The following is a 25362-nucleotide window of genomic DNA, read 5'->3' on the forward strand; positions in this document are numbered from 1 at the left end:
TTAAGAGATCATTTTTTGCGCTGGCGATTTTCATAACGATTAAAATATCACTATATAAGAGGGGGTAATCACGTGGCAAACAAGATGGCGACGTCCATGCCGAGGCAGGTATTTTTCGTCGTTTTATTACCTTTATTACTTGTATGATTATTTTTTATTCCACCCACTTTCCATCCGTACTTGAAAGAAAGTTACTGACTTTTATTTCATAGTAATATTCGCTCTATATTTCGACGTAACTCGGTGAAAAATTTCTTAGAGGGATGACCTAATTAGGGCTCCACAAAGAAAATTTGCACCGAGTAAAGTCGAGATATACAGCGAATTTAAATACGAAATAAACGCTAATCACCTTTTTACTGATATTGCTGGAAAGTGAGCGTCATTAGAAAAAATAAACAGAAGTAATAAGGGTATAACACGGCAAAAATAACTGTCTCGGTATGGACGTCGCCATCTTGACTATCACGTGATTACCCCCTCTGTATATAATCTATAATGTAGAGAACTATGGCATTAATTATGTCGTCAGTGTAGAGAATGCAAACACGGGCTTAATGAACACTTAAAGGGACACATCATGTTTTTGTAAAATAGTTTTTACAACTGAAAATTTCAAAATAGGCTGTAAAAAAGAAAATTATAAAATGGGTTGTGAAATTTTAAAAAAGGACACAAAAATAACAAATCCATGCAATCTGTTACTTCGATAAATCACGGAGTAATAAAACGTGACGAAAGCAAATTTGTTAACTTAGTGAATATGAAGAGTATTCAAGTATAAAAAGTACAGGTTAAATAAGGGCTTTATAAAATTGGAACCTGTTCATCATTCTGCCGATAGGCGTGGTATCGAAGAAGGCCATAGGCGCGTGCAGAATGCTCTTCAACATGGCGTCATGAAGCGTACCGGAAGCCCGCACCATCCGCGTTAGTGCCATGTAGAACGACAAGAACACGAATATGCCTGCAATGGGCGGGTCGGCAGAAAATCAGTCTAAGAAGGCAGTTCTCCAAAGCTAAAGGATATCTAAACTTATGCCATGATAGCTGGATTAAATTTGAATATATTTGTATCGTTTAATAACGAAATAGTATACATGATTAGACAATATAATAATTAAAGATTGTTCATTTTAAGATTATATTAAATTATGGATTACGCGATATGTCTGTTTGAGCACTTTAGCGTTATCCCTAAAGAGAATCTTAAGACGTTGTAAAAATAATTCACTTATTAATGTTTAACCATTTGAATTATTAAAAGCATGCTTAAACAAGTTTAAGAAAATCCGGTCAAACTATAGACATTACCAATCGTTATGGACATTACCCTGTAAGACACCGTAGAGGAGGTACATAAGAAGGTAATACAGATATCTGTCCCGGAATTCCGGTTCGTCTGCGCGGCTCGTGTTGCGCAGTAGGTCGTCCTCTGTCCAGTATGTCAGCCAGAAGTTGGAGAAGATGTTTAGGCCCTGGAAGACGCCCATGGAGAAAAAGACAACGAACACAGCGCAGGGACCCATCGCCTTCATGTAAGTGATCAACACACCGGCTTTAATCTGTTACGGAATAAAAATCATGTACAAACGAGTAACGACTATGATGACAAAAGCAGCCAACTGATTTTCTGATACGCTTTACGACTCATTTTACCTTATATGGAGCTCAGGTTATCTATAATGCCAATACATTCTTTTCACTGTTTGAAAAGAGGTAGTGCTTTTTAACTAGAAACGTTTGTTTTTAGAAATTTATGATGTAGACAAAATTAAACTTTAAGCTGATAACAGTAATAAAAAGAGTGTAAATAATGTTTCTCTATAATTGCAGATGGTTAAAGAAAGATATTCATTCTCGCAACGCTACTTGAAAGCTTTAATAACACAATAATTATAAAAAAACACGACGATCATACGTATTTTTGCATAATATATATGATGCCCCCCCCCCCCCCCAGAAAAAAGGTATATATTTCAAAACTAAATAATGAAATAATTATGCTTTCATAGTTATAGCTACAAACATATATTGCAACAAGGACTTAATACGAACTAAACGCGCGATTACGTAGTGAAAATGAGTTCTTCCTTGTGATTATAAGCGCCCAGGTTCGCTTGATTTTATTTTAAGAGATCAAGTACTGATATTACCCGGCGCACACGATTGTGCTTCATTAAGCTTTTTATAGAAGAGTTTTAAACTAAAGTAAGATCGAATGGACATCCGGAAACTCATTTGATGGAAAACGTAAAAAAAAACATTGAAAGAATGATAACATCACTGACACTGCCCTGCTCAAATGCTTCGTCCTCGGTCAGCCTGCTGAGGTCCTTAGACAACAGGCTGATGCTCTTGTGGCGTGTCAGTAGGGCCCGACCTGCGCCGCTTCCTACCGTCCGGAGGTTGCTGCGGTCGCCTCCGCCAGAAAAGTGCCTGCTGGTTCTGTAGGGGTATACCAATCGGAACGAAGCAGAGGTTTAAGATGGTTATATGTTAAATACATAATATATGAGTCATATTTCCATTGCAAATTAGTAAAATTCATACTCAACTTTAAACTAAAATGAGCATTTAGACATTCAGAACCGCCGAGCTGGTAATTTGTCGAATGCTCTAATAAACATTGTGTGTGTAAAATATGACAATCAGAAGCGTTTGCATACATTAATACATGTAAACATTCAAATACTGTTTGCTACTTTGTACGTGGTAAGCGGGCATATAATCCACCTGACAGTGTTTCTGTTTTTAACTATTACCACTATTATCGAACATCTCAAAACAAACAAGAAAAATTCGGGAGTATTAAACACAATCACACTGAATATCGTAAAATGAAATGTATTTGCAGTGGAAATTTACAATTATTCTATTACATTATTGAAAGTAAACTTCCTTTGTAGCTTGAATCAATCATAGTTAATATATACTGTTAAACGAATATAACTTTCTACAGAATGAAAGCAATCTAAATTATTCAATATCGTAAAACAAAGAGGAAAACTAGATTATATGGCATTTGAAGAAATCATAGTTTTAATATATGATATCGCAAAAAACAAAACTCTGTCTTCAGTATGGAGTAAATCATAGTCATGAACTATCGAAAAACAAAGAAAACTCTTTATAACCTTACAATAATTCATAAAAACACAATCTTATCTACACACTTTGTTATTGGATCACTTTAAAGTAGAATTTAACGGTACATAAACGTTAATTACAAGTCAATCTTCTGCACTGACCTTCTTTGAGTAAGTGCAGTAAGTACGTCATCTTCTGACGTAAGCCCACCGTCGGATCGTCCTTCGTCGATCTTTGAGCGGATGGCCGTCTTGAGTAGCTGAACTACAAGGATATACATTATCTTTGAAATTAAGTCCGTGCAGAATGTCTAGAACAAGTTTCTAGCATAATCTTCTTTCGTCCAAGTTCATTAATTCATATGGATTAAGCCAATTCCATAGTTTGAAATTTATGACATTTTTCCTAGTAGACATATTATCTGTATTAAGAAAACTCTTTCACATAGAAACTGCTGTTGTTTTTTTTTAAACATGCGAACTTTAGATTGTATATTTGAAAAAAAAAAATTTCGTTAAAAAAATTTCGAAAATATTGCTTTATTTGTTGTGTTAAGGCCATATAGCATCGCCATGCAAGGATAACGACCATTCCCCCTACATCTGATTTCTCTGTCAGTTGTCATTAACTGTCATCAGTAAGAACACTAAGTACTGCTCAAACAGTTTACCAAATTACCAATTTTACTCAAATATGATGATTACAAATCAAAGACCAAACATTGTGAAACTTTCAATTTAAAATCTGTGTTATTAAAACGGTTATTTAACAACCTTTTATTTTAGCTCGATTGCATCAAAAGCCTAAACCTTAAAGAGGCCTTTTCACAGTTTTTGGCATATTTTGAAGTTTGCCATTAAATGCCTTATATTGATAAATGTAAACATTGGATCTTAAAAGCTCCAGTAAAAAATCAAGAATAAAATTAAAAAAGGAAAAAAAGTAGCCGGTACCAGGGCTCGATCCAGTGGCCCCCGGAGTCCTGGAGTTAGTCTGAAGTAAAAACGCACTAGCCCTCTCGGCTATTCCGCCAAGTATACGCAGTTTAAGTATTTATACCTAATATAAGCAATCTTCGTAGTTTCGTAATTTTAAACGACAACAACAGAACTCTCCAAATTATTCAATCGTTTCGCGTTGCAACGCTTTATAATTTTTAGGTTTTCAAATCGTCAAAAGATACATATAATGGCTATATTGGACTATGGTAAATGTAATATTGTTTCCTCACAAATATCATAACTAAAACGAAAATTTGCGAATCTGAAACAACTTTTTTCAATTTTGTCAATTTACCAAAACGTGAAAAGATCCCTTTAAGGTGATATTATGGGCATTTTGCACTGTTGAATTGAGCTGAAAATAATTAACAGGTCAAAATAGTTAGTTAAAATGTGGTTATTGACCAATTAACTCATACCCGTAGCCAGGGGGAGTGGGTTGGTTGCATTCGCACCCAATCTTTTTTGACGAGTATAAAACAGTAATTTAAGTTGCAATCAAGTTTTTTTGACGCAGAAACGGTTATTTTTTTTTCCCAGGAACCCATTCAATATGCAACCGACAGGCCACCATATAATTAATTCCTCGATTAAGTCATTCCCAAGATAGCGCGTGATTTGTATTTACAATTTATAACCGCAGAATAGTTGAAATCAACAGAGGTTTTGACAGCAAAATTTGAGAAGATCTAGGAAGCCGGTCCCCGCAAAATGGAATTAGAATCTTTGTTATAAATGGATATTTGTTTTTTGTATAATGCATAATTATTAACCTGGCACTCTTAACCGTATAAAATCGATACTTATTTATAGATATTTGATACTTAATGATTGTTTTATAACTTTTGTCATCGTTATTAATGCCTGTTAAAGCCATAACTTAAATAGATATCATAACAAAATGATGAAGCCACGACTTATAACAATTACACATTTTGCACATCATTTTTGACAGACTGCGTTGTCTTTTTGTTATATCCCCGTACAACCATTTTTGGATCCCCTAAATGATTTTCCAGCAACAAAAATATCAGCTATGCTCAAGACAGGCTCATTTTGTTGTTGAATGACAAGAAAACAAATCATTTCTACAAAGCAATGTAGCTTTTTTTTATAGTTTACCAACACTTAATGGCATCTGTTCTGCTCTACATACATAACTTTCCACAATGTTTTAATAATGTCACACTTGACACTAGGAATGTTCTACACTCAAACAGTTGTTTTAATGAATTTAAAACGTTATAACATATGATCAGGTGGACAATAACGTTAAATGTTCATCAACTTTGACGGATCTTGAGCATATAATGAGAAAATAATTACATCTTTTTTTTTCGAAGTCCTGGTATACAGTGTTAAGGACTTTGAGACCACAGGGCCAGTAGTAGTTTGTGGTTATAGGGTCTTAATACAGCCTTAAAAAACTAATTAAGTTACCAGTCATACAATTTTGATTTATTTTTAGTATTGATGCAGATTAGAGAAGACCCAATTTTGTTAATTAGTGTTTGTTGTACAAAACACTATTAGCACGTTTAGAGCAATGCTAATCCTCTGGTACTATCCATAGTAGCAGACAAACAAATGTTTTGGAAAAAAAGTCAAATACTTCCATTTAATTTGCTCGATTTATGAATGGTAGAATGTTGGAATGGTGAAACACACCAATTTTATCAAGATTCCAAGAAATAATGATATATTTTATACCGTTCTTATTGTTTGATTTAACATTCTATAAATTTGTTGTTGCATATGTAAACAAAGTGTGTGCGCGCATACTAGTGTCGGATTAAACACCGTATAAAATGATGTATATCCGTGACTGATCAAAAAAGGTGGTTATTGAAAAACGTGGTGGGGAATACATGTATGTTATATCATATTCATGTCGATCAGTCACTGAGTATGGTCAATGAAAGTGAAATTTCATATAAAAATGCTCTGTAACTTCACTCTCTAAATACAGTTAAAAAGTGACTAGAATGCAGTAGTTTACGTTTCATTTTCAAAATTTTCTAGGGGGAGGACCTCCAAAGCTCCCGATTGCAGGAGGGGGGCATCCCCTCCCGCACATACCCCCTTCGCCACTTCGTTGCTCAATAACAATCGTCGATGGCAAAAATTCGCACCCCCCTTTTCAAAACCCTGGCTACGGGCCTGTAACTGCAACTCATCTTGCTACCAGTTGTTTATAAAAATATAGTTTATATTTGATTCTTACGTGACTCACCCAGTCCTGTAGGCCGAAATGATCCGTAAAACAAAATCGTGTCTCTGTGTCGTATAAACGAATCTGCACTAAAACTAAATTTAGGTTCACAATGTACATGCGTGATCAGTTTTCAAACGAAAGTATGGTTGATATTCAAATGCATTATTTTTCTCTTTCCGGGATATTGTTCCAGTATGTTGATGCTGCATTAACAAATAAAAGTGCATATGATGTGAAAACACCAAAAATAAACAACGATTGCGATAGACACCTTTAAACTGTTAGATGCCCATAATATCACTTTAAAGAAACGCTATTGAGTCCGTTTCCTGGGGTGAACCAGTACTGTGTGCCCCAGAGTGGGGATCGAACACATGACCTCCGTGTCGATAGGCGAACACCATAACAACAACGCCAGGACAACCTCTAATGGTGATATAAAACGGTTTCGCACCCTCTTGGTCTTCCTCCTCTCCCTCCTCCTCCTCGAGCATGTAATGTCGTAGGAACTGGGCAAAGGCGCCGTCGTGGCTCACCAGCTCCTCGTAAGTGCCGGTCTCAGTGATAGTTCCGTCCACCATCACTACTATCCGGTCAACCATTGGCAGCCAGTGTACACCATGAGTCACCAGGACGCGAGTCTGAAATATGCGGCGAAACGTTTCAACTATTATGGCGATTTAATACCTTTTCTATAAAGTCTTGGAGTATTCCTTCACCAGTTTCACTTCTTTTAATGAGTCCTTGCAAGTCACTGCTTAATGCATTTGCGAAAAATGTCTTCCAAGATTAACAGTCCACGCAGGATAATAAGGGACACTTTCCGCCTAGATTGGGTTTTCGTTTAGATAAGACTGTCTTTTTACGAATATGTCCACAACGACGGAAAGTGTCGTCCGTGATTAGCTTGTATCAGCTGCAAGGGCTTTGCTGGGACGACAGTTTACGCACATGCATTAAAACTCATTTAAGCATTATACTTAGTAAGGGGGTCGTTTGTCATGGCTATGATCCGTTATACAGCGCGCAACAAGTTATTCACAAGTACGTGGGTATGAGAAGGGATCTCGAAGAAGAACGACAATTTACAGAAAGCTACATCTGTTGTTTGTATTTCTCTGTTATTTTTAAGAAGATAATTGTCGATCTAAATATGACTTCTGGTGTTCGTCATAAAAATGACTGTGTCTATGCAGGAATACATGTCCATGGTCACCATGAATATGCTTAATGGGTAAACAACGTGCTTTATATGGCCGTCTACTGTCTTAAAACGGTCGGTCAAAACCATATAGCGTCGACGATAACGCTGTGATATAGTTTTCTTGCGAAGGACTTCCAAAGGTAATTGATTAACTTGTGAATCAGGCATAGTATGCTGATTTGCACATTTTTCGTAAGCAATAGTTTACCTTGTGTTTCAGTAGGCCCTCGTTGCCGATAACTTTTTTGAACAGATGTTTGCCCACGTGAGTATCTACTGCACTGAGAGGGTCGTCCAGAAAGTACACGTCTGCGTTCTGGTATACGGCACGCGCCAGACTCACGCGCTGTTTTTGTCCCCCGCTGATATTGATACCCTATGGAAGACGACATATCACATGAAATAAGATAAATATGATAGGGGGGTCTAGCGCCCAAACTCAAAACAATGCATCGCTATTTTTTTAACAGAATTGCTCATTTGCATTCTCTGGCACACTACTTTCAGCATGGTTTACATTAAGTTAACGAGTTGGCCATCTAATGTGAACAATTCTAAGCATCTTTGGGGTATTGAAGCAGGGTCTATCGCGTGGTAGGCAAACAATGAAGCCGCGTCGATAAAGACCTATCTTAAAAGCGAGCGTGTTGGAAGTAAAGTTATTTCACCACACTGCTGACTAAATCACTGTATTGTATCATTAAACAGACATTCCCAAAAGTGCCGGACTGTCGAACCTGAAAGGCGTTTTTAAGTTAGGTCCGATTAAAAATGCTTATTACCGGTCCGAATGTCCGGTAAAAAATAAAAGAGAAGAAGTTAATTTAGTTCATAGAATAAACATCTGAAAATAAAAGAGAGCTTAAAATCATAAGCAGTAAAAATAACGTCGTATTTGTGTAAACATTTATGAAATGTTCTTGCGCATGCGCACAAAACACCTTCAGAATAATTTTGTCCATAGCTTTTACAGTTAAACGAAAAGACGTTCTGCAACTCGGATCGTTGTAATCAGGGCATAAACAGTTTGTCCCAGATCAAATTTTCGCTTAATAATGCATTTTCATCGTTGTGGCCAGTTCATTGACATTTGCAGTATATTACTGAGTTGTCATATAATTTCGCGACCGGGAAAAAGTTATCCATGAACTTTTCGTTATACTGAAATTTGCTTTGTGCTTTTAAAACTTAGTCTGTTAATTATGTTATTTATATACCACTAGCGTTCTGTTGTGGAAGGTACCTATTTCATCCGTATTAATATGATTTTGTTGCGTAAAAATAATTTATTTACATTCTTCAGTCACAGTCACGCACTTAAAGTGGTATTATGGGCATCTAACAGTTTATAGGTGTCTTTCGCAACCGTTGTTTATTTTTAGTGTTTTCACTTCATATACACTTATATTTGTTATTGCAGCATCAACATACTAAAACCATATCCCGGAAAGAGAAAAATAATGCATTTGAATATCAACCGTACTTTCGTTTGACAACTGATCACGCATGTACAATGTGGACCTAAATTTAGTTTTAGTGCAGATTCGTTTATACGACACAAAGACACCATTTTATTATACGGATCATTTCGGCTTACATAACTGGGTGGGTCACGTAAAATATATAATATAAAATATATTTTTATAAACAACTGGTAGCAAGATGAGTTGCATACAATTGGTCAGTAACCACATTTTAACTTACTCTTTTGACCTGTTAGTTATTTTCAGCTCAATTCAACAGTGAAAAATGCCCATAATATCACTTTAACAATCAGCAGTGCTTTTTTATGTGGGAAAGGCCACGGCCTTCAATTTTAGGGGCAAAATATCGACAAAACTGAAAAAGGGGAAATATTTTCAAGGTAACATTTTGGGAAATGTGCATGATTTTAAAGAACAAGTTAGGGGAAGGGACCTTCTCTTAGGGGAAGGGGCCTATGAGGCCCTTGTTAAAGAGAAAAACAAGCCCTGATCAGTATCTGAAAACTTTTGTTTAACAGCAATTTGCATACCAGTATACAATATTTGAATTTTCAATTGAGAAATTTTTTAGCTTTTAACTAACTTTCGGTTGCAATATATACTACCGTTAGTGTGTTGTGATTTGTAAGTGTTCAGTATTGTGTTCATTTTTCCGATTCTCATTATGTCAATAACTTTGGGTTCGGTGACGTGATGTTTTGGTCCTATGAATCCCAGTCCGGTCCTGCAAAAAATAAGTCCAGAGGACCCAATGTCCTGTGGACTATCAATTTTGTTGAGAATGTCTGTCGTAAGATTCAGATAATTTAATCTGTTTTGCTATTGTTTTAAGCAATTAAATATTGTTATTTTGATTATTTAATTCAATCTGTTTTGATATTGTTTTAAGCAATTAAATATCGCTATTTTGATTATTTAATTTAATCTGTTTTGCTATTGTTTTAAGCAATTAAATATTGTTATTTTGATTATTTAATTTAATCTGTTTTGCCATTGTTTTAAGCAATTAAATATTGTTGTTTTGATTATTTAATTTAATTTGTTTTGCTATTGTTTTAAGCAATTAAATATTGTTATTTTGATTATTTAATTTAATCTGTTTTGCTATTGTTTTTAGCAATTAAATATTGTTATTTTGATTACAACATGAACAAAGTAAATTATAAAAAAAATCTTTGATAAATAAAGCACTATGTTAGCGTAATTGGGAACTGGAATTTAACACTAACATACTATTTTATATTTAACCCGCATGGCTTGTGATGTTAAGCAAGCCAATAATTTCATAACCAACTCATATGGTTAAAGTACATGTATTTTCTTGATTGTCGCAATCAAATGTTTGAAATTACTTACACAGGCAAAGGTTTTTACTTTTTTAATCTGTACTTAGACATATTTATTATTACAAAACATCGATATGAGTGACTTGTAATTTGTATGCATCCTTGGCTTTTCAACAAAATCAACAGATAAATGGTTTCATACCTTTTCTCCGATTTCGGTCATATCGCCTCCAGAAAGAATCTTTAGATCCGGCAGCAGTGCGCATGAGTCGAGCACTTTCTTGTACTTCTTCTCCTGATAAGCCTTGCCAAACAGGATGTTGTCTTTCAATGTCATGTTCTGAATCCACGCCTCTTGGGGTACATACGCAAGCTTGCCCTGAGGTCAAGTAGACGGCAAAGGTTATATTTGTCAAAGTCAAAATTAAGCAGATTTTGAATATCTTTTGCTGATAATCAAGAGTTCAGTTGTTATGGTTACGCAAGCAATGGCTGATTCAATCAAATGGGTGTTATGCTAGAGGTCAAATATGATACAGGTTAAAATCAAATAAACGTATGTCAAGTTTTATGAGGTTAAAGCTTCATCTTCATCAAAATTATCTTTAAAGCTTCATCTTCATCATTCATTGTGATTTTATTGTAAAGACTTAAGGAAAAATATGCGTTTTATATTTTTATTTGAAACCACCCTGTGGTGTTATATGCACTCCGGGGGAGGGGGAGAGTACCACGTACTCTGAAGATCCAGTCTCATATGTGCAATGTTAGTAAGCAACGTTACAGCTAGGCACATACTTGTGATTCCTCGGATGTGAATCCATTGTAGTGCCACAATACAGCTATTTCTATTAATATTTTGTTAAGCGAAGTAAGCACAATTAGGTCTATGTCGTGTTGAATGCTGGTCATTTAAGTATTGATAATTAAGAGTCATGCTTAGATCAAGTGTGCGACCATCACTTAAATTGACTCATTTACGGATCGGACAAATGAGACTTGTTCAACACATTGTAATACCATTTAAAGACTGAATGGTCCAACGATAGCTTCCGAAATTACGCTCACACTGGCTCAATGTTCGACTTTTTCATCTTCATGTTATAATTAGGTATACTTTATTCCAACTACTTAAGTTCATAATAATAAATATCTATGATGATCTTTTTTTAAGACAAAAAAACTGTTTCCAAGGTCAATTTAATATCTGTATAATGGTTTCATACATACACTGAGCACAACTTCTCCAGCCAGCTTCTCCATCTCTCCGAGACAGGCGGAGATCAACGACGACTTACCGCAGCCAACGGGGCCGACGACGGCGACCAGTTCCCCCTGTTTCACATGCAGGTCGATCCTAAATTAAATACATTATGAATGAGCCGCGTTCTTTGAAATATGGGCTTTATAAATAAGTGTAAAGTGACGTCCCAAAATTAGCAAGTGCAATCCACAAATGCTAATCAAGGACGACAATTTCCGTTATAATGTTGTTGTTTTTGCGTTTAAAGAAAGTTTCTTCCAAGAGAAAACCCAGTTTAGGCGGAAATTGTCGTCCAACATCAGCCTGTTCGGACTACACAGGCTAATGTGACACTTTACGGACATGCATGGAGCCCAGTTGTAACTGATTAAAGCTTAAATGTAAGACATACACGCGCTTGAAGAATGCTTAGAACCGATTTTAAGTTGCCATTAAGGACACACCTGCTAAAATGTATCGTATAACGTGCCAAGACTTGATAATACTTCGTTAATACCCCCGTCACAATAGGCCGCGTACCCACTACGTCCTCAAAAATATGCCAGTACGCAGTGCGAACGTGTACAACGCAGCGACGACGCAGTAGACACGGCTTTGCACGTGGTACGGTCTTCATGGAAGTGAAGGACGTGGGTGAACTTTGAACATGTTCAAAATTTACGTGGCGAGAACGTGGTCAAATCAGGACGTGGTAAGAACTTGGTAAGGTTGTAGTAATGACGTAGCTAAAACCTAGTAAGATCCTCATTTACGCAAAACACGCGTAGTGCAGACGTGGACGAATGTGTGACGTTCGCATCACGTTGTCTCTAGATTGTCATTACGTTTTTGCTACGTCCATCGGGTTCTCACTACGACCATTCCACGCTAGGGTTGCGACAATGATACATCTCTACTACTTTTCAAAAGACCGCATTAGGTTCTGTGTACGTTCTACCGGTGCTTATCACGTCTAAGGTACGTTTGCAGCAGGCTCTAGCCACGACCATGTCACGTTCTGGTGGTCGAGTATAAAACTGGATTCATTTCCCTTTCACTTCCATTTCAATATGGAATGGACAAGCAAGAACTTCTCCAGCATGTTGCTGTATTGGCTGGACAACATGCTCTTCTCGATTGACAGGTCGCACTATTTCTTGTGAGAAGGAGAAGGCGGATAAGAAAAAGAAGACAGCCCAGGTCTTGCTGGGTGCGGCCTTGGATGTCAGCGGACAGAAGGCTGCACTTCGGCCGTTATGACCGACTTATGGCAGAATTAAGAATGGAAGATCAGCAGTCATTCTTCAATTTTCTTAGGATGCCTCCTGAAATGTTTGATGAGCTTCTCAACCGAGTTGGTCCAAGATGTCAGAAGCCAGACACCCCCTTCAGGAAAGCGCTGGATCCAGGTCTGAAACTTGCGATTACGAAACGACACTTGGCATCTGGCGACAAGAACCCGTCCTTGCAGTATGCATTTAGAGTTGCTAGGAATACAATATCTGTGTTTATTCCTGAAGTGTACCGGGCAATCGTTGACGAATATAAGGACGAAGTCATATCATGCCCAACATCACAAGTCGAATATCACACTATTGCGGAAGAGTTTTAGACAAAGTGGAATGTGCCACACGCCTGCGGAGCAATTGATGGCAAACATGTGGCTATCAGATGCCTAAATAACACTAGATCGTTGTTTCACAATTACAAAGGCGTCTTTTCTGTGTTTCTTCTGGCTTTTGTGGACGACGATTATAAGTTTGTGTGGACTGATATTGGTGGATACGGGTCCATGTCTGACGCTAAGATATACAACGAGTCCGAATTGAAGGAGTGTTTAGAAGATGTAACAATCGGATTCCCAGATCCAGACCCAGTACACAATGATGATCAGGACATGCCATATTTTATCTTGGGTGATGCCGCTTTTGGACTGCGAACTTACCTGATGAAACCATACTCCCACCGAGGACCTTCGAAGCAAGAGTTTATAACCAACTATAGAATTTCAAGAGGGAAACGTGTAGTAGAGAACGCTTTTGGTATACTGGCACAGAGATGGCAGATAGTATTGACCACAATGATGCAAGGACCTGACATAGTGAGAACTGTACTCGAGGCTTGAATATGCCGTCATAATCTAATGAGAAAATGGTATCCCGTTACGCAGAATGCCCAACTTGACGCGGAGGATGATAAACATAATGTAGTACCAGGCATCTGGAGACCCAATGCAAACGTGCATGAAGTTGAAGCAATCAACGGATCTACAGGGATACTGTAGCAGGAAAGAGGCAACGGGAGTATCTGAAGTTGAACTTAAACAGTCCAGCAGGTGCCATGGCAAGAACATATGGTAACAAAACAATAGAGTTGGATGAGCGTTTTGGACCTACTAAGACTGATAACTAAATGTGTTCCTGGTTTTACTTATGATTGCATTTGACATTATATGATGTGTATAATTTACTTTGTATTGGTTATTCAATTATGGTTTGTTAAATTGGTTATGTAATTAAATTTACATTAATATGTACGACTAAATTTTTTATATCTTAACTCTGTTGATTCATAGGTCATACTGCAGTTAATGTATAATAAAATTGGGTCGTTCTATTAGAAAAGCTGTTATAGTGATGCCTACGTAAAATGCCGTCTCGTATCAGCCTGTGCAATTCGCATAGGCTAATCCGGAACACACTTTCCTCGTGCAGACATAGAACGCGGTGAGAACGTGATGGGCGCGTGGTAAGAACGCAGTGCTATCTTGGCGGTCGCAGTAGCAACCTAGTACGAGCGTAGTTTAAGCATAGCAAGAACGTGTTGGACGTGGTACCCGCCTGAATACACGCGCAATAAGAACGTAGTGGGAACGTGTTGGACGCAGTAAGAACTTAGCGCAAACGTAGTATGAGGGAAGCAGAAACTTGAGAAATGCATTTTTTACAATGTTTACCCCGTCCTCGCTACGTCCTACGGCATTTTCAGGACGCAGCGTGGTCTTCATGAACGTGGCCTAGTGTGACGGGGCCTTAAAAGACATACCTATCGTGCTGGACATTGAACATGCACATTTATCACTAGGTACAAAACACGCTGCCTCAATGTATGCACCCATGTTAGTTTAAAGTGATATTATGGGCATCTAACAGTTTATAGGTGTCTATCGCAACCGTTGTTAATTTTTGGTGTTTTCACTTCATATACACTTATATTTGTTAATGCAGCATCAACATACTAAAACAATATTCCGGAAAGAGAAAAATAATGCATTTGAATATCAACCGTTCTTTCGTTTGACGACTGATCATGCATGTACGATGTGAACCTAAATTTAGATTTAGTGCAGATTCGTTCATACGACACAAAGACATAATTTTGTTATACGGATCAATTCGGCTAAGAGGACTGGGTGAGTCACGTGTGATATCGAATATAAAATATATTTTTTATGAACAACTGGAAGCAAGATGCGTTGCAGATAATTGGTCAATAACCACATTTTAACTAACTCTTTTGACCTGTTAATTCTGTTCAGCTCAATTCAACAGTGAAAAATGCCCATAATATCTCTTTAACTAAATACTAATGTTTATCATGGTAAGTTACTTACAGTGGATTTTGAATTATCCAGTTTTGTTTGTACCTAGTGATTCCAAGTTTAGAGGGTTTTATCAAATCTAGCACATTTTGGTAAACGTCTTACTAACTCTTAATAACGGATACAATTCGGAACAATGGCGCCATGGTAACCTAGTATGAAACTTCAAAAGAGATCAAAACTATGTACCGTTTAATTGACAGTTGTACAAAACCAAATAAAAATGATACATGATGACTCCAGGCCAAGAACGGAATAAAAAAAAAACTGCTTACTTTCTAAGAACTATTCGATCCATTTCGCGGTTCCAAGTAAAGTCGCCTTGAGAAATTCGCACAGGGTACTCTGAAAGATTATTAATACAATATTTCTAGTTTGATGGTGTGATTAAAAAACAAATAATAATCGTTATCTTAAAGCGAGATTATACGATTTTGTCAAATATTTATATAATCAGTGTAAAAAAAACTTATTAAACATATATTTCAATATAAATTAAAATAAAGGTTAAGATGAACACGTGTCGAAAAATGCGAAATAAGCCATGTATTTAATTCTGAAATCGAAAATGTCTGTACAGTCGAATTCGCCAGCATGTAAATCATGCATATATGATGTGAATCTAAATTTAGTTTAACCAGGGACCTATACAAACAAAGGGATGAGACACTCACTGAACCGAAGAACAAGCTATCGCGTTGTTACGCAAAAGGGAACGAGACTTGCGACCCAACGAGACTTCGCGCTTCGAGGCAAATTTTAACAGCCGCCATTTTGACAAAGCGAGACCGTGACAAAGCAATCGAGAAATAATAAGAGTACAAATTAACCAAGTGTTGCCAACACAGAAGTATTCATTGCAAAGGTTTGTTGAGTTTGATACATCTTATTGTTTCATTTGTTTTCGACTATGCTTTGTATTTACTTATAAAACAACGGTGGGTATTTTCACCAAATCATGCGTATCATTGTTTACACTTCCATAATCCGAGAAACGTGTGTCGTGGCTTTTTTCAAAAGGCTTGGTCAAATAAAGCTCTATACTATTGTTTTTTTGTATTCTTACAAACGTTACATTTCAACGCATTGTGTGATGCTAATTTATTTGTATTGTTAGCAAATTCATGATTTTAAATGAGCACAAAGGCAATACAATTTAAGTCATTTTTTAATTTTTACCACTATCAGTTTCATCAACATATGTCGTGGCTCTTTTTGAAAGGCTCAGTCAATACTAGCCCTATATTAATGTTATGGGTATCTTTACAAACATTACATTTTAACGCATTGAGTGATGCTAATTTTATTTGTATTATTTACAAATTCATGATTTTGAATGAGCACAAAGGCAATACAATTTTAGTCATTTTTTTATATTTTACCACTTTCAGTTTCATCAACATATGCCGTGGCTATTTTTGAAAGGCTCAGTCAATACTAGCCCTATATTAATCTTATGGGTATCTTTACAAACATTACATTTCAACGCATTGAGTGATGCTAATTTTATTTGTATTATTTGCAGAGGCATAATTTTGTATTAGCTCAAAGATTATACAACTTTAGTCATTTTTTATTTTGTAATCACTATCAGTTTGATCAACATATGTCGTGGCTCTTTTCGAAAGGCTCAGTCAATACTAGCCCTATATTAATCTTATTGGTATCTTTACAAACATTACATTTCAACGTATTGAGTGATGCTAATTTTATTTGTATTATTTGCAAATTCATGATTTTGAATTAGCACAAAAGCAATACAATTTTAGTCATTTTTTTATTTTTTTACCACTATCAGTTTCATCAACATATGTCGTGGCTCTTTTTTGAAAGGCTCAGTCAATACTAGCCCTATATATATCATGTTGGTGTCTTTACAAACGTTGCATTTCAATGCATTGTGTGGTGCAAATTTAATTTGCATTATTTGCAAAGGCATAATTTTGTGTTAGCTCAAAGATAATACCATTTTAGTCATTTTTTTTATTTTGTAATCACTATCAGTTTGATCAACATATGTCGTGGCTCTTTTCAAAAGGCTCAGTCAATACTAGTCCTATATTAATCTTATGGGTATCTTTACAAACATTACATTTCAACGCATTGTGTGATGCTAATTTTATTTGTATTTTTTGCAAAGGCATAATTTTGTATTAGCTCCAAGATGATATAATTTCAGTTATTTTTCAATTTTTTTAGTTAAACGTGTTATCAACATATGTTGAGGCTTTTTTCAATAGACTCCATCAATAGTAGCACTATTTTGATCATGTTGGTATTTTTGCAAATGTTACACTTCAATAAACTGTGTGGTGCACATTTTATTTACATGAATTGCAAAGGCATAATTTTGTATTAGCTCAGAGATTATACAATTTTAGTCATTTTTTTTTAACCAGTCTCGGTTTTGAATGTGTATGTCAATGCTCTTTTCAAAAGGCTCGGTCAATAATTGACCTATGATAATCATGTTGGTATCTTTAGATATGTGACACTTCAATGCATTGTGTGTTTCACATTTAATTTGCATTATTTACTAACTCATAACTTTGTATAAGCTAAAGGACAATACACATGTATAACTTTAGTCATTTTTTAATTGTTAGACCGCTTTCAGTTTTGTATACATATGTCATTGCTTTTTGCGTAAGGGCCAAGGCTCTGTAAATACTAGCCCTATATTATTCATGTTGGTATCGTAACCCTTTCAGCGCTGGAATCAAACTTTAAAGGCCTTTGCAAACTGTTTGGACCCAGATGAGACGCCACAGAATGTGGCGTCTCATCAGGATTCAAACTGTTTGCTATTCTGAAAGTATTCTGTGAAAAAAATCTAAGAAAATGCTAATTTTAGAAACTCAGCAGACAACACTTTAGCAGACGACAAATTTCCCAGCATGCTAAGGATTAGCAAATTGTACACTTCAGTGCATTGTGTGGTGTACATTTAATTTGCATTATTTGCAAAGTTCTTGATTTGTATAAGCTCAATGATGATACAATATTAGTCCTTAATCAATTATTTAAAAAAAACAATTGAGATTAACATTTGTCTCCGCTTTTTCTTAGGGATTGATCAATACAAGCTCTATTATTGTTTGTGTTTGTACCAATGTTACATTTCAATGAAATGTATGGTGCATATTTTAAATGCATTTTTTGAAAAAAAAATTGATGTCTGCATAGGAAATCCTGAGGTGGAATTTTCAATGATATTTGCTAAGAAGAGATTTCATTTCAACAAAAAATGTCATAAAAGTGGAAAGTGTCGTCCTTATTAGCCTGTGCGGACTGCACAGGCTAATCTGGGACGACACTTTACGCACATGCATTATGCCAAGTTTTCTCAAAACACGAGACATATAATCGTTCTCATTCACAGAATGTTTGGCCATTTTTTTTAAAATATAAATTTAATAACTATTATTCTAGAAAAAAAATATAAAAATTGCAAAGGTCATATTTCTTTATCATTGGAGAAAACATTTATTCTGAGATATTTTCAAGAGTTTGTTTCCACATTGTTAATGCTTCTATTAAGAATTTCTGAAATGTGTAGATAATTGTTATTCAATTAATGCAAAAAATCGGAATTCTTACATAAATATTTCAATTAATTTTATTAATATGTTGATACAACTAAGTACATTTTTATGTCCATCTGTCTGGTCGTCTAAAATTCTGTCACACTTTGCGTTTAGGTTTTGCGTTAACGTTTCGAAAAATGTGGAAAAAGGTGGCATAGTCTATTAGTCTTCCTATGGTGGCAAGCCATGTTTTCAATAAATGATGGTGACTGTGTAAACATTTTATTAACTGATTTTTAGAATATGTTTTGTTTTATGCTTTTAGAATGCCTAGAAAACGCAAAAGAGGATCCCTTACGGTGAAACGCAAGTACCACTACATAACATCTGAACAGCCAAAGGAAGAAAACCATGTTGCCAGTGAACCCCTGGTGAACATTAAAGCTACAACAGATTCTTCTACCCAGTCAGAAAGTGAAAATGTGCAGTTCACAAGTGATCATAGTTATGCTATTGATGAAGACTCCACATATGAGCTTGACTCCTTCCAGGAGACAAACAATGATAAGCCTGAAGCTGATGTGATGGAATGTAGTTCAGGGCTTCTAGAAATGGAGGTGGAGACGACAACCTTCTCAGACTTTGCTGTGGAACTTAAACTGCAAAATTTTTCATCTCAGTTCGTTGTAAAGGAATTAGAGCAATCAATTCAAATGTTACAGTTGTACGCAAATGACAGTCTGACAGCAATCAAGTTATCGGTTGAAATTAAGAGTGATTTTACGTGCTCTGTCTATGTGCATCGGAAATGCATTCCGAGATCTCACCAAATATGGACTGGACTGCCACAACATATCAATCGCGTTGCTTATGTTCTGGTGTTATAGGAAAGACTGTTAAAATTTGATGTCTGCATAGGAAATCCTGAGGTGGAATTTTCAATTATTTTTTTTTTCGCATAGATAGTCGATGTAGGGATATAGATAAATGAAATTAACTAGTTTATATAGATGGAGTTATTAATTTTACTTATAGATTTCTCTCTAAATAAAATGATTGTACTTTATATACTCTAAGGAACCATATCGCTATACATAAACTATAGTTTTGCTTTAGTATAGGTTGTCAACACAGGGATTTTACTTATACTTAACTACAATTAAGTGTAGCATAGGTAGAGGTATATCATACAGCTTTTACATTGTCAGTATTACTCAATTCTATATTTCTAAAAAAAAATTACGAATGAAAAAACAATGCAAGTATATACTTTATGCAGTTATATGCAGGGATCATATTTTTTTCTTATATGTGTCCTAATTTTATATTAATGTATGTAATTCTTGTTTAAAAAAAGTCATTTAATAATTATATTTTTCACTTATGAACTTTGGTACAGGCAGGTCACTATGTATTAACAATATTAACATTCTCACGAAAACATGTTTATTCCTTATATTGTAAAAGGAACTTTTTCGAAGTGATGCATGATTTGTATTTACTTCAAAAGCATGCTGTTATTGTAAATGTAATGTAAATGACGATTAGCTTAACATGCTTACGTCAGAATAAACTTTTATGTTCTATTAACTGCATTTAAATCTTTGTCCATAATTTTGTTAAAACCATTCTACAACACGTTTTATATTCATTTCTTTGAAAATAATTAAAGGAATAAAACACTAAACTCCTTTGTACACACTATTTAGTAGTAACTGTAAATGCCTGATTCAATTGTCTCATCATTATTACACCGTATCATGTGTCCACTGTTTTGGATATCTTACTTGCATGTGCGAGGATTTGATTTATTAATGTTGTTTTATATATTGATTTTTCGAGATATATATGATAATAAAACGAATAAAACATGAGTATATATATATATATATATATATATATATATATATATATATATATATATATATATATATATATATATATATATAGAACTACTAAAACACAAAAACCTTTCTTGTTTTTTGTTTGGTTTGTACGCAAAATGCAGAACTAAAAAAATGCATCCAATATTTATTACCTCGTAAATTCTGTTAATGTTTTTTTATGACATGACCTCGAAATCCTGATACACTTTTATACTCCGCACCACAAACAGGACAAATATAGCACAGCTCTTTCGTGCTTGCTTGCGATTTATTGTTTGCCTCATCATCAGTATAATAACCTTATACCAAATCTAAATCTATGTCGTCATCCCATGAAAGGAAATTTTTATGTTTAGAAGACATTTTCAGTAAATTCCATGAATTCCAACGTTCACTATGACTTAAGGGAGTCCAAATAAATATTAAAATGACATTCGAAAATTTGCTGCGTCGGAGGTTAAAAGAACAATTATACATTTTGAGTTGTTTGCACTTAACATGTCTTGATAATGTTGCTATTTTAAACAAAACATGGTAACATTTTAATTCTATTAAAAGACCGGTCTTTTTTACATGCACATACGTGCGATAAACAACGGCAATTTAACCCTGGCGAAACAACCGGCAATTAGTATTCATCAAAGAGTCCGATAATTGGGTGCCCATTTGACATACTGCGTAATAATAAGACTAATTAATGATTGATTTTGAGATCAACAACGCAACAATTAAACGAATAGGTACTTGTTTATTTAACATAATATAATTTGAATCCGAAAAAACGTAACGCGTTAAATAAGCGAAATCCCTCGCAATCGATATCGTGTAGCCGCATTATCGCTACACAGGGACCAATCGATCGAGATTATCAAATCTCGCGCACCGGTTTATTATCGCTACACCGGGACCAATCGATCGAGATTAAAGTATAGGTCCCTGATCTCGCGCACCGGTTTATTTTGCGTGCTGTAACGGGATATCGCGAGGTTGCTAATCCCTTTGTTTATAGGTCCCTGGTTTAACGGTTCATTTTAAATTCCTGCAACGATATATATTCATACGACACACGAACACTAACTAAAAAGACGAATGCTTTGGTTATTGTAGGAAAATATGTACGAAATATCTTCGTCACAATCGGCTCGGGGCGCTAATTTGTCTTTACTGCATTTTATGAAATTCGTCTTCAATGTATTATTTTTTTTGCCTATTGTGTATTACATATAAAAAATCGTATAATCTCGCTTTAAAAATCTAATTATGATGTATCATCATTTTCTTCATCATCATCATCATCATTATCATCATCGTCGTCGTCGTCGTCGTCGTCATCATCATCATCATCGTCGTCGTCGTCGTCGTCATCATCATCATCATCATCATCATCACCATCATCATAAAGAATTATCAACTATTTACTAAGCCCTTTTGCAACAATGTGGAATAATTGAGACAAATGGTTGATTTCCATCACGTCATTTATATTTATCTTATGAAGCATGTATTTCAATGACGGGATAGACGCTGCAACTGACATTTCATGAAATAGTTACGATAAGTACGAGATCATGCTAGACCAACTTAACGTAAGTATTCAAAACTAGACCATGTAGTGTACGGCATACTAACCTGACTTCTGCTCGATTGTGACGTTGTCCTTGTTCAAATCTTTCGTCCGCATGAACTCTTGAATCCGTCCCACCGACACGTAAGCCTGTTCAAAAATATTGCCACAACTTTCTCATTCAGAAAAAATTACATATAAGCAGCAGTTCAATGTCAACAAACTAAAATACAACACAACATACATCTGAGCAGCAATTTGAATGCGATTATTTTCATCAAGATCATATCTCGGACACTAAGAAATACTCAATGTTATTAATAAAAAGCCTTAAAGTAACTGGAGACAAGAGGGCCAAGCTCAACACATCAATTAATAGGCACTGTGACACATACGCACAGACCAGAGAATAGTCAGTTAAACACGCTGATATTCACTAAAAGAAGAAAATATACATATGTGTTTGAGTAACAGGCCCATATTTTTGAAAACAATTGTTTATATAATGTAACATATATATTCTAGTCTAAATTAGGTCAATGTTGCTACACTAACATATTTTTTAATGTAACATTAAAACATGTATTATCGCTTTTTAAGTGAATACATAATGCGTTTTTTTACCTCGAAACCTTTTTATTTACATCTTTATTTACCTGCACAGCTCCATTAACCACGAACGGTGTAAGGGCTATAGGGTATCTTAGAATGTTCACGATGGACAGCGCGGTGAAAGCCTCCTCGGCGCTCAGAGAGTGGTACGGAGACGTCACAACGTAGATCAGCACGAGCACGAAATTGATCTTTGAAAACGTTACGTAGAATAAATTTTCCACGCATGAAAATCCCAAGTGTTATGACATGTGACCCGCGTCATAGGAAAATTGGTATTATGCCATATGCGTCCAGCGTAATTCCAGACCAACATGCGCTATCGCGCAGTCTAGTCAGTCGCTTCTCTGCCCGCTATTAAGTAACGCAATGTTTCGCGGCCTATTTAGCGGAATTCTTGGCTCCTTGCTAGTCTATGGGAATACGCGGGATAATCAAAGTCTGCATATGACATGAGCGACATTTTTGCATGACGCGGCCTATATGCATGAAGCTTTCCCAAAGTTTTACACATTTGGATTACTAGTATTAATTGACATAAAATAGAGTGTGGTTTACGGTCAGAGTACTTAAAACAGAAGAACATGACGTAATTATATACTAAAAACAACAGCAAATACATCTGTTATATATTCAATGGCATATTACATCATATCTCTGGAAAATTCTATAAAATCAATAATCCAAATGCATAGTTTTGATAATTTACTTTGCTGCTAAATTAAAAAAAGACCTAACCATGAAAGGGCTGTGTATCGCGAACACGACGTTGGTGGCGGCCAGGGTGGCGTACTTCCAGAGGCATTGGATCTCCTTCGAACGGATTTGACGTATCTTCTGCATGAATGACGGCTCCCATGCGTACATTTTCAGCACCTGCGCAGACAGACACCGTAAGTGAATTATGTCACTTTGATATCATCGGAAATAAAGTGACTGTGGTTATATTTCATAGTCTAGAAGAATAGTGGAACTAATAAACTGATGTATGAGCTGATAATTTCCACACGAGAAGCTTACGGATATATTGTGTTTTATATTTCTACGGAAATAAAACTAGGATGCTTTATAGCTACCTAATGTCACACGGGGAGTGGACGTTGAACATCAAAGCACTGAACATTAAGCTTACCAAAAACAAACTGATTGAGGGCAAACTGAAAACATGAAATAAAAGGAATTTCTCAATGGGAAAATATTTAAAAACAAACACTGGCAGATAACAAGGTGACACCGAAGGTGGAAAATGACACGTTGACAACAAATATGGAAAAGCACAAGATAATAGAAGTGCATGTAAAAATAAACAAAGTAAGTAAAAGCGACAAATTTATTTATGGGAATTGAATGAATGTAGAAGTGTAGAAACTATATTATACAATACAACATAAAATGGACTATGAATGTATAATAGTGCGACGAGATAAATAAAACTGAAAATGAAATGAAAATAATGAAAAAATATTGGGCGTTAACGATGACCCAAAACTATGTAATTTAAACTAACAAAGAGACACAGGACGTGAAAGATGATATGAAGAAACTGTCAACGGACTATGAAAAATGGACACTGGATTTGGAGATGACATATGGACAATTGAAGTGGAATATTGCATAGGAATATTTGAAGATAAAAGATGACGAAAATGGACAAATGAAATAAAGATGACAACGAGACAATTGTCGTGGAAGATGATTTAAGAGCAAGAGGAACAATGGAAGAGTACGGTGACTAAGGAAAAATGGTAGTGGCAGATGACATAGAGCAAATGGTAGCGAAAGACGACAGAGGGACAATGAAAGCGGAAGATGACATAGGGACTATGGTAACGGAAGTTGAAGTAGGGACCATAGAAGCGGAAGATGACAGAAGGACAATGGGAGTGGAAGATGACAAAGAGACAATCAAATTGGAAGATGACAGAGAGTCATTTGAAGCAAAAGAGATGCAAAAGGCTAAAGAAGTGTAAGATGACAGAGGGACAATAAAACTAGAAAATGACAGAGAGACAATGGTAGCGGAAGATGACATCGGGACAATGGCGTAGGGACAATAAACTTGGAAGACGACATAGGGGCAAATAAAGCGGAATATGAAAGAGGGGCAATAGAAGGGGAAGATGACGCAGTGACAATGGAAGTGGAAGATGACATAGAGACAATGGTAGCATGGTTACGGAAGACGTCTGTGGGGCAATGAATGCGGACGATGACATAGCGACAATAGTAGCGGAAGTTGTCAGAGGGACTAGGAAGTGACACATGACGTAGGGAAAAAGGTAGCGGAAGGTGACATACGGACAATAGAAGCGGAAGATAACAGGGGGGGAAATGGAAGTGGAAGATGACAGAGAGACAATTTAAGTTGAAGATGACAGATGGACACTGGAAGCAGAAGATGCCATATAGACAATTGTAGCGGAAGATGACATAGGTACAATGGAAGAGGAAGATGGCGGAGGGACAATGGAAGCGGAAGGTGACATAGGGACAATGGAAGCGGAAGACAGCATATGGACAATGAAAGTGGAAGATAACAGATAGACACTTGTAGCGAAAGATGACGTAGGGTCAATGGTCGATGGAGAGCATACCGGGACAATGTAAGCGGAAGATGACATAGGGACAATTAAAGCGGAGATGACAGTG

General features: G+C 35.9%; 1 protein-coding gene across 1 annotated transcript in view; it reads right to left on the reverse strand.

Annotated features, from left to right (window-relative positions):
- LOC127869803 (multidrug resistance-associated protein 1-like) overlaps positions 1–25362 on the reverse strand; it is a 57169-nt gene that overhangs the window by 16159 nt on the left and 15648 nt on the right. The window contains exons 13-24 of the mRNA XM_052412462.1: positions 23452–23589; positions 22758–22904; positions 22167–22251; positions 15400–15469; positions 11511–11637; positions 10483–10659; positions 7719–7886; positions 6761–6947; positions 3252–3354; positions 2292–2448; positions 1334–1565; positions 823–967 (exon numbers count right to left, since the gene is read on the reverse strand). Of these exons, the coding sequence (XP_052268422.1) occupies positions 823–967; positions 1334–1565; positions 2292–2448; positions 3252–3354; positions 6761–6947; positions 7719–7886; positions 10483–10659; positions 11511–11637; positions 15400–15469; positions 22167–22251; positions 22758–22904; positions 23452–23589 (1736 nt within the window). The remainder of the gene's footprint in view (positions 1–822; positions 968–1333; positions 1566–2291; positions 2449–3251; positions 3355–6760; positions 6948–7718; positions 7887–10482; positions 10660–11510; positions 11638–15399; positions 15470–22166; positions 22252–22757; positions 22905–23451; positions 23590–25362) is intronic.

This window comes from Dreissena polymorpha, chromosome 2, assembly GCF_020536995.1.
Source record: "Dreissena polymorpha isolate Duluth1 chromosome 2, UMN_Dpol_1.0, whole genome shotgun sequence".
Taxonomy (NCBI): Eukaryota; Metazoa; Mollusca; class Bivalvia; order Myida; family Dreissenidae; genus Dreissena; species Dreissena polymorpha.